This window comes from Lathyrus oleraceus, chromosome 2 (genome assembly GCF_024323335.1).
Source record: "Lathyrus oleraceus cultivar Zhongwan6 chromosome 2, CAAS_Psat_ZW6_1.0, whole genome shotgun sequence".
NCBI lineage: Eukaryota > Viridiplantae > Streptophyta > Magnoliopsida > Fabales > Fabaceae > Lathyrus > Lathyrus oleraceus.
The window spans coordinates 304,603,851-304,615,314 of NC_066580.1; the positions used below are offsets into that span (position 1 = coordinate 304,603,851).

At 39.1% G+C, this 11,464-nt stretch overlaps 1 protein-coding gene across 1 annotated transcript; it reads right to left on the reverse strand.

Moving 5' to 3' along the window:
* Positions 1-2,073: 2,073 nt before the first annotated feature.
* Positions 2,074-3,156, reverse strand: LOC127122987 (uncharacterized). Its single transcript, XM_051053257.1, has one exon. It carries the CDS (start codon positions 3,154-3,156, stop codon positions 2,074-2,076), a length of 1,083 nt encoding a protein of 360 aa, XP_050909214.1.
* Positions 3,157-11,464: the final 8,308 nt, after the last annotated feature.

Consider the following 11,464-nt stretch of genomic DNA (forward strand, 5'->3'; position numbering starts at 1 on the left):
TCAAGCTTTTCCCTTCTTCAACCCTTGTTCTCTTGCTCTTCCTCTTTTCCCTTTTCTCACTTTCTGTCGCTTCTCTGGTTTTCACGTGAAAAACCCTTTTTACCAAATGGGACCTTTATATATATTCCAACATTATTATTCCAATAATAATAATCCAATATTATTCCAATTATTTAATTAAATTAATAAATATTCTATTAACTTAAATTAAATAATTATCATATTTTATCGGGGTGTTACACCTTGGACGTCGTTGATAGTGTCTCTGCTGACCCGGATTACCTCCTTGTTGTTGATTGTTGTACCTGGGTTGTTGTTGTGGATGATACTGCGGTTGTTATTGCTGTTAAGGAGCAGGTGTTGGAATAGTGACTCCAGCCACTTGACCTTGATAATAATTAGGGCCTCCTCTGCCCCTGCCTCAGTCGGCATACACAACGCTTGTCTCGCCTTCTCTTCTTCTCTGACCGTTACCAGCAAACGGTTTCTTGGGACCTGATGAGCTGGAAGCACTATTGTCTTGAATTCGGCCCATCTTCAACAGACTCTCGATTCTTTCTCCAGCAATTACTATCTCTACAAAGCTGATTGAGAGGCAAGCAGTCAATCTCTCAATATAATTGCCTTGAAGAGTGTACATGAACATGTCCGCCATTTCCCTTTCAGACATAGGGGGTTGGACGGATGCAACAATATGTCTCCAACGCTGAGCATACTCTCTAAAGGTCTCCTTAGCAGTCTGAGACATTCCTTGCAACAAGGTCCGATTTGGAGCCATGTCCAAGTTGTATTGATATTGGTTGACAAAAGCCTCTGCCAAGTCTTTCTAGCTCTTGATGGTAGTACGAGACAAATGAGAATACCATTCACGAGAAGCTTCAGTTAGACTGTCTTCAAAATAGTACATCCATAGCTTTTCATCTTCAGTGTGAGCTCCCAACCTTCCCAGATAAGATCGGAGATGAGTGTGTGGGCAAGAAGTCCCATTGTATTTCTCAAAAGTAGGGGGTTTGAACTTGTGAGGAATCCTCACCCCCTGAACCAGACCAAGATTTGTGACATCAAAACCTAAAGAATTTTGAGACTCCAAAGATTTGAGCTTCTCAGCAAGCTCATCCATACGGCGAGTGGTCTCGTGGGCTTCGTCGTGCAAAGAGAATTGATCATACTGATAATCTTCAGTAATGGGGCGCCCATTAATCTGAATTTGTTGATTCACATTGTACCTTCCGCCGATACCATTTCCAATATTCCCTATGTTGCCAACATTACCCGGGTTTCCATCAGCATTTGCGTTACCCGCGTTACCAGTGTTCCCAGGGTTATCAGCGTTCCTAGGGTTACCAGGGTTTCCATCAGCATTTGGTATCTCTACCTCTGGATCGGGCCTCGGTTGCTCAACCAATTCCCTCAGCTTTTCCTGGCCTTCTGCCATACCAGTCATCAAAGTCATGAACTAATCCATCCTTTCACGCATATCAGCCGGCTCTTTCTGTACCTGGTCCATTGCTAGTTGCGGACGATTTTCCTTTGTCGGGTACCTGTGGACTCGCTTGGGACCAATAATGCCTGAAACAGGGAACAAACATTAGACACTGCGGTGACACCTGCAAAACAAACAAGGGTTAATATGCATGGTATGCAATGCATTGCTTTTTCAATTTAAGGCACCCCCTTCTCAATTCCGGTTTGACCTTCCAAAACAACATGTACAACTGCAATCGAGCGTGCAAATAACAATACCGAGGAGAGGTGATAAGAACCCTTGGTCACAGACGAAATAATCAAAGAGAATGAAACATCTGAAAGGTGTCATAGTCAAAATACAAACTATTCTGAGAGCGACAAACACAAAGAATTGAGAACCTATCAATAAGCCTGATGGTGAACTCTACAAAACAAAAGGAATCAAACATCAAGCCCAAAAGAGTCTTCTCAAACTTCCTTAAGAAGCGCCTCTGTAACCGGGTCATTAGGGTGCTCTGTAAGGCCTCGAATCAACAAATTCCTCGTCTTGACCGCTTCTTCCAATTTCTTGTGCTTGTCTTGTTCTTTTGTTCTCTTGACCCCTGCTCAAATCTTTAGTTCGGCGATCTCTTGTTCAGCTAATCGAACTGCTTCACGCTGCTCGTTCTCCTTACTCTTCAACTGCTCATTTTCTGCTCTGATTTCTATCTCAACCTGTCTTCGACGATCAGAAATTTCTTCCCACCTTTGCTGGCGCTCAATAAGCCTATATTCAGCTCTTCCTAACTGCTCCTTAGCAGCCTTACAGGCTTTCTTCAGTATATCCTCACCTGAACAGACTTTACGGATATAATCAGCATCTTCAGCAATCCTCTCATTGCTTTTTTTTTGAAGCTCATTCAATCTCTGAACTTCTCTCTCAGCTTCTTTCTTAGCGTACAAAGTCTTCCTGAGGCCTTCACTCAACTTCGCATTCAACTTATCGGCTTTTCCCTTTTCTTGCTTCAAACTGTTGTACTCAACCATGCTGACTGAATATACAGACTCAACAATAACCGGATCAGATGGTTCTCCCATAGAGAAAGGTAGAAGAGTAATCTGAGCTCTTTCTCGCAACCAACTATCATACTGGGAAGAAGAGATGTTGTTACATTTTCCATAGACAGTAGCACCTTTAGTCTGAATATTCCTCCAAGCTCCAGCAGCTTGCTTAACCAGTTCTAGATTATCTTGCACAGGGAAGTAGAAAGATTCCACCAGATCTTGATCTTTAGGAGCATGAGTCAAGGCATACCCTAATTGTCTTCTCAAAAGAATCGGGTTATAGTTGATACAACCCTTCATACCCAACAATGGTACATTAGGGTATTTCCCATAGCTAACCACAAAATCGCCACCTTTGGTATTCTGATTACACCATCTGATGTCTTTAGCAGTCAAGACAACCAACCTTCTAGCCCAATTCCTGGCTTGATGCGGATTCAGAAAAGCATTGTCATTTGGCAAGTGCCTCATAAGCCACTTATGGAACAATGGAGCGCAACATCTGACCAATCTCCCTCGTCTCTTCTCATTCTTATTGTGCACCGAAAAATAGAAATCACCAAGAAGGGTGGGAACCGGGTTCTTTAGCAGAAAGATGTGAATAACACTCATACTCACGAACTTCGGTTCATCGGCGAATAGCATAATACCATACACACTCAATGCTAGCAGAGAACACACAGCCTCCCAATTGCCTTGAGCAGCACACTCTTCGGCTTTGGCTACCAAAAAATCCAGATGGAAACCAGACAGACCTCCCTTAGAAGAGAGATTTTACTTTACAACAAACACTTCCAGATGAAGAGCCTTAGCAATATCCTTATTCTCTGGTGGAGGTATATCGGAGTTGAAAGGGACACAATGCTGTAGAGGAACACCCAAGATCATAGCATACTCTTCCAATAAAGGAGCCAACTGGAAATCCTAAAAAGTGAAGCAACGCAACTGAGGATCATAAAACTGCAAGCAAGTATGTATCAGACTCCTCTGAGAAGTATCCAAGTCTTCAACCATAGGCAAGATGTTGCCATAAGTATCCTGGAATAAACCCACATGGTCAGGAGTAATCAAAGCTTTTATCTAACGCAATGGGCCGATCTTGGTATGGAAGAAATGATAGGTCACATTACTCTTCCTGGGAGCCTCCATAAAAAGCACAGATCAGCCAAACCAAACCGAGAAAGGGAATACCCTGCAAATGAACAAGCATGAGATGTTAGATGCAAATATGCAGATGATGTTATGCAATGTAAAGGACATGTGATCGGTGCCGGCCATATATACTGAACCACTGGTTATTCTCTGTGAAGAAGTCCTCAAAGGTCGGTAGTCCGAATATGCAGGTTTAAAGGTTCAGATCCACAAAGAAAACCAGTGCCAGAAATTCGGATCTAGAACAAAAATAGAACCATGATGATCAGGTACCAGGTATCAGATATCAGGGTATGATGAGGTCAAGGGTTCCTGCACACCTGTAAACAACCCACCCAGCTCACATGTAGAGGCTAAAGGGTAGAGATTCATTGACATCACGGACTCTCAGGTCGAATAGTAATAATACGTCCACCGTTTCCAGTTTGGCATTATCACTATAAGAGGAGGTCTCAAAGAATCGTCTCAAAAGCAAACCGACATAGTCCCCAGCTTCGAACACTGAGGTCGAGAAACGATAGTACATTCAGCCCGAAGGATACAATACTATCGTCAAACGAGGAGTGTCTCAGCCAAGTTCCCATGAAAGTAAGGTAAAGGTCATCCTAAAGTTCATCCAGACTTAACGGTTCTCCCAGATAGCTCTAGCACTGTAGGAGATCCACAGTACAGAATTCTCTAGAAAGTTCCACATCTGAATTGTGTTTTCATATTCCAACATCGGACCGAGACGGAACGTGAGGGTATATGAAACCACGCTAATCCTAAGTGCACTCAGGCCTGTGTATTGGGCCTATCTCTCAGAATGCCCATCCCACAGAAAAATAAAAACCAGCAAGACAGTATATAATGATGCATGAAATATAAGGTGCGGAAAGCGATAAATAAAATAAAGTTGTACAAAATTATAAAGCTAAACTAACACATGCCACAACAGACAGATAACACCCAAAGAAACAAAAGCACGCAAGCGCTAGGAATGACTCGCATAGGGAACCATATTTCTCTGGTTGGGATTCCCCAGCAGAGTCGCCAGCTGACGCTCCCTGGATTTTCATCCTGGTACAAACGCAAAGTGGCGTGGAAAAGGTAGAGTCGCCAGCATAGCATTTTTATCCCGAAGGAATGGTAATGCTGCAAAAACCGAAGAAAAACGGAGAAAGCGAGGTCTCGGACCAGAGGGACGGGTAAGGGAGTCGGTTACGAAACCGGGAAGGTATTAGCACCCGGATCGTCCGTCGTACTCGACGGGATCCACGCATGTTAGCCATTGTTTCAAAGGGTGAGGGTATCTAAAGCTTCTACAAAGAAAAAGACCGAAAAGGGTGAGAAGAAAGAGATGAGGGACAAAGGAAAGAGACTGGGGACTTTTGTTCGCCAAGCGTTAGCTCGTGCCTACGTATCCTCTCGTGCAATGAGGAAATCAGAACGCCGTAGTTCGACTCAAAGAGACTTGATTGTGTTTTGGGATGTTTGAAATGCTATTGCCTATGCTCAAGTGTTTGACTCGTCTGGCTCGAGTGCATCCTGTCTTGCAATAGACGGGAGAAGCAAGTTCGCGTTTGGAATGAAGATGATGAGAAGAGAATTCCCGAAGGAAAAACGATTATTGTTTGTTTTGAGGAGTTTTAGGAATTTTTGACTTTTTAAGTTTGTTCAAGCGATTGAGCTTAACTCTTCAACAATGGAGTGAATATACCAGATATCACTCCGAAATGGAATGTAAACGACATACTCTAAGTATGGAGGAAATCCCCAAACTCACTTCCATAGTTCAAGCTCTAAGCTCAAGAACTTTTCCTTTGTTAAGTGATTTTTATCATTGATTAGATGAAGAAGTTTTTTTTAGGGTTTTAAAGCTACCTCTTGAGGGAGACTTGTCCATCAATGCTAGAACCTTAGAATCCCAATCCCGAGATGAGATGGACATAGAATTCTTAACATGAGGCTCAAGTTACAAGAGATGGCTTTATTATTTTATTAAGTGTCTTATGATTAAGTATGAAGATGAGAAGAGAGACTCAAGAGAGACCAAAGGAAAAATCTAAAGGGGGACTAATCAATCCTAGTTATTGTCATGCTTGGATGTTCTTAGGGTTTGTGAGGTTTAAGAGAAACCACCATGGAAGGCCACCATCTTCATGAAGCACCAAGGAAAGGAGAAGAAGAAAAGAAAATGAAGAAAAGAGAAGAAAAAAGAATGGAATCAACTTACTTCTCAAAGAAGTTAAGTTGTTCCATGAAAGGGAGTCAAGGATCAAGTACTCAAGCATACAAGCAGAACCATATGACTCAGAAAGTGTTAATCAAAAGCTAACCTATGTCAGCTTATGCCACAGGTAATTCACTATGTCTTAAAACAACACAAAATGCAAGAAAAGACATCATAAGCAAACTCATGCAATTATGTGTCAAGACAAATGAACATGGAAGCAAGGTATGCACATCATAAACATGTCAAATGCGCTATGAAATCAGTATGCAAACCCCCAAGTTCATATCATAAGCATAGAATCATTTTTGGATCAAGGTGTACCACGAAACCTTAATGCATCATTCATGCTCAAAATGAATGCAAAACGAAACTCATCATGGATCAATGAATAAGGACTTGATACAATCATCATAGACTAAGGTAGAACACATGTACAAAGGCACCAAACCAGAATCTAAGTGTAACCACATGAATCATGCTATCAAACTTCATAAAAGTTCGCAAAAACACCCAAGTATGGAAGGCCTAAACCTCTTGTCAAACGAATGCACCAAAAGGGTATCAAAACTAAAAGTCAGGGGGCAATGATCCACATATCAATACATGACATACAGACTAAAACAAGTGAAAAAGGATTGGTTTCAACACTCAAGGGAAGTGGCACAAGTGCCTCATGCAAAGTAAGCATCAAATTAGGGACCAAAATGCAAACATCAACTTCAAAAATCCAAATCAAATTGAAAATGAATCATAAATTCATGGAAATTTAATAAAAAAGGTTCCTGTACACATATATAAACACCCTGCAAAAAATCATGAGCATCCAGATCCATTTGATATGCAAACTAAAATTGGGAAATTAAGAATGCACAAATGTGACAGAAAATGGAACATCAACTTCAAAAATCCAAATCAAATTGAAAATGCATCATCAATTCATGGAAATTTAATACAAGGTTCCTATTCACATATTTAAACACCCTACAAAAACTCATGAGCACCCAGATCCATTTAATATGCAAACTAAAATTGGGAAATTAAGAATGCACAAATGTGACAGAAAATGCAACATCAAAATTCATGTGTCAAACCCTAGTAAAATATCATGGAAAATGTCCAAACAAGTTACTTCATCTTAGCATCATCTATGAGGATGGTGTGTGCAAAAGGTTGGGCCAGATTGATTAATATTTCGAATTTCATGAAAGTTTGAATGCAAATGATCAAAAAATGCACATAATTGAATCAGAAAATCATATTAAATTCTACGTGGCGTGAAATTTTTTTAAAATGATACAAAAAATCAAAGACTCAATAAGGAACACCCATAAATAATTTCAGAATTGTTTGACAATTTTTACTATTTTTAAAAAAATGAAACAAAAACGTGCAGAATAGTGTGACATGTATACATATGGCATCAATTGGTCAACAAGTCACTTAAGTGACTTAAATGAAAAAAAAATCAGAATTAACATGGGCCCTTTGATCAAATCCAAGCCATCATAATCGGACGGCTGAGAGGTTGTCTTCAACCTCCAGCCCTGTGAATAGTGACGCGATGGAAAAGGCCACCGCCGGTAGGGTTCCGGCGGCGGCGCCTTAGGTTGCGCGAAATTGCATGAGAACGGGGCTACCCCACCTAAATCACACGCTACGAATCCAAATCCGGCCTTATTTTTTCCTAAAACTCAAAGAATAATGAGATACGAACAACACAACCTTGGATCTCAAAACTTTAAATCCACATAACTTTCATGATACACGTCCGTTTTAAAAAGTAAACATATCAGGATCATCACCACGGCATATAGATCATAATGCACGTAAAAAATTCAAGTTCTAAAGGTATGAAAAATACACTCACCGAGATATTGAGAAGCTTGAATTATACCGAGATAAGCCTCCAAACGGTGCAGATCTTCCTCTTTTAGCCTATGATTACGAAGTATGCCACTAGATCGGACTGGCCCTCGGTATGTGATGAGATTCGAAAGAGAAAAGTGTGGGTGCAATTTTTGTGAATCTGATAAATGTGTGCATCTCTTCTGCGAATTAGGGTTTGTTTGGCTTATATATGGCTTCCAATGGGCCTCCACAAAATTAAAAAGCCAAAGGGAAAGTGGATTGTGTGATTGGGTGAAAAATGCAATTTTGCATATTATGGAGTTTTTCCTTATTCTCACTTGCATACTGTTTGTTTGAGGTACCCCTTGACTTCACATAGGCCCATAATTTAGAATGAGAATAGTCTTTAGTCATGTACTTGCTTGAATTCCAAGTTTCTACACATTTTGCAAATTTTCACTTTATGCCACAAATGAGAAATACTTCATGAACATGAATAATTCCAAAGCCAACTTTGTTCTAAATAATATGTATTTGAAATATATGAACCAAGTTTAGTAAGTGGAAAAAAGTATGATGCATTTAGAAGTCCTTTTGCAAAAGTGGAAAAAAATTGAACATTAAAAAGAGCCCTAAAAATCCACTTGACTTCAAAAAAACATAACTCAAATTCTTAAAATGCTATGAAGATGTTCTAGCACTTTTCGGAAAGGGAAAATTGAGTTCTACAACTTTGATGTTTGAAGAAAAATCATTTGAAGCTTTCTTGATCCCGAAATTTGAGGTTGAAGCATTGGCGGGTCATTAGGATCTCCTGATTACATGCCTTGATGCCACATGCATGAAGTATACGCTATGAATGAGTATGAGTATGATGCAATGCAATGTAATGCAATGATTATGACTATTAAAATGAAGAGGGAAAATTTTGGGGTGTTACACCTATGATATCTCATAATCCTAAGGCTAGTTGATTGAAAAATTGACATGAGTATGGATGAGATTAGGCCACACCTTTTGCATATTCTCTTTGTGTGTGGTATGTTTCATGAGCATAGTCCATCATACTATGTCTCTAACATGCATTAACACCAAAATTTTATTGTCCGATCTCAAATAGTTGTGACTTCTACATAAGTCCAATTACGATTGCTTAACATAGCGCTAAATTTGTGACATAAAAGGCATAAGCATTCTAGTTAGTGAGATTGTAAGTCTCCCCTCTTTCATGGTATTGTGTGGAAACTTGGCCTTCTTTCCTTGCTTTGGAAGATGTTTTGGCTTAAGGATTCATGCTTGTGATAAATGGATTGAGTGTTCTCCAAAGAATGTCTTGAAATGAAAAGAAAAAGCAAAACAATACTAACTTCTAATCAATTAACTACTAACTTTTAATTTCAAGTCCTTTACTTTAATGTCATTTAATTTTTGCCCCTATTCATTTGACATTGTTCATATCATTCTAATTGTTTATGTTAATGCAATTTTCACTTTGTGCATTTGGACCATATTGTATGATATTTTGTTTGTGTATATTTTGCTTGTTTGTGTGGTCTTTGACCATTAATGTACATAATAATAACAAAAACCCTAAAAAAATTGAGTGGACTGTTGGCTTGATCTTGGACAAATGGACTTAGAATCTAGGCAACCTTCCTATGCTAAAGGACTTGGCCAATGCCAACTTGTTGAGAAACCAAGTTCTTATAATTTGAAATTCATCTAATATATCTTTGAAGACATCTCTAAGTTCATCTTCAACATGATCCTTGTGAAGCTGTTATTTTGAACCTGTGACTTGTGGAATTCATCTGTTACATGGGTTACTTTGAAGAAGATCATGGAATGGATAAGCTTGGATATGGCCATCTTTATTTGATGCCTTTCTCTTCAAGATAATATAATTGTAGATTTGTGTGTTGCTTGATTCTAAAAGTCCAAAGAGAATTCTGGGTTTCTATTGACATTCTTGTCTATTGGATTGCTACCCATTTGGTTAGATCTTTTCAACTCTAAACTTTTAAGTTTGTACGTTGGATAGTCTCTTCATTTTCTCCCCATTTCTTTAATTTCAAAATATCTTCCTCCATTTTTCAAAATATTCTTTGTGTGAACTACTTTTATTCTAAACTTAGACTACTTTTGCAAAAGGATAGAAACTTTGGCCTTATGCCATTGCATTTTCAAACTTCTTTTCTTAAATCAAACTTGTAAATAGACTTAACTATACTTGACTTAAAACTTTCAAAAAAGCCAAAAAGAACTAACTCATTCAAATCATTTTTAGGCCTTTGTGCCTTTCAAATTTAAATTTTGTTAAAAGCAATGCATCCATTTTGAAATTTGTATCACGAACTACGAGCTTTTGATCCCTCATTTTTATGTTGGTACGTAGGCACAAGACTGAAGGTCTTGTCAAACACAAAAATACAATTAATGAATTCTTTTCTCATCCCCTCATTCTTTTTGTTTGTAAACATCACTTTATACCAAGTACATATGCACACAAAAAGGGCTCCCTAGGAGTACCTAGGACACTTTGGATGCTAACACCTTCCCTCTGTGTAACCAACCCCCTTACCTGTAATCTCTGACTTTTTATTAGTTTTGATTTGAAAACTTCTTATTGTTGGGTTTTGTTCGTACTTTTTCCCTTTTCCCTTGGAAACAATAAAAGCGCGGTGACGACTCTTGTTATTTGATCTCTAGCTTGTCAATAGCTTAATGATCATGAATTTCCCGCTACAGTATCTAGCAACGTATCACTGCTACCCTAGACACAAAAATATCATGTGATCTGACAAATCGTTTTGTGATAATACTTATGTGTATAATTACCCTTTTGCCCCTATGTCTATATTGAACACAAGGCATAGACCGTGTCATCCTTGTCCAGTTCAATATTGGGCCCATAGACATTTATCCTGTTACGCAGGATGGGCAAATTCCATCTAGGTCACTCATGTCCCTCAGCATGCTTCGTGGAGTACCCATCAACTGTCTTTATGGTCATCCAGTTATGGACAATGTTTGATCAGCAATAAGGCACTCGACTCTACATCTAGGGTCCATAGTGGTTTCAGGTCGAAGGGTGGTATACACCACTATCACCATGAGAATAACTTATGACACTTTGCATAACATTCATTATAGTATTCTCATAGCGGGTCAATCCAGTATAAATATTACTCTTAATATTCATACCTATGCTTAAGACTTACAACAACACGAACTGACCTATTGATGACGGAAGTCCATGAAGGTTTCTTTTGATACTCATTCCAATGGATATGTGATGGCAAAGAAGATGTTGAGAGTAGGTTACTATTGGCTGACAATGGAATCTAACTATTGCAAGTTTGTGAAGAAATGCCACAAGTGTCAAATGCATGCGAATAAGATTCATGTTCCTCCGATATGCTTGAATGTCATTTCCTCTCCATGGCCCTTCTCCACGTGGGGAATTGATATGATTGGCATGATTGAGCCCAAAGATTCGAACATACATCATTTCATTTTGTGGCTATTGACTACTTCACTAAGTGGGTTCAAGCTACATCGTATCCAAATTTGACCAAGCAAGTTGTTGTAACGTTTATCAAGAACCAGATTATATGTCGGTATGGTGTGCCAAGTAAGATCGTTACTGGTAATGGGTCGAACTTGAATAACAAGATGATGGAAGATCTTTGCAAAGACTTCAAGATTGCACATCATAATTCTTCTCCTTACAAATCA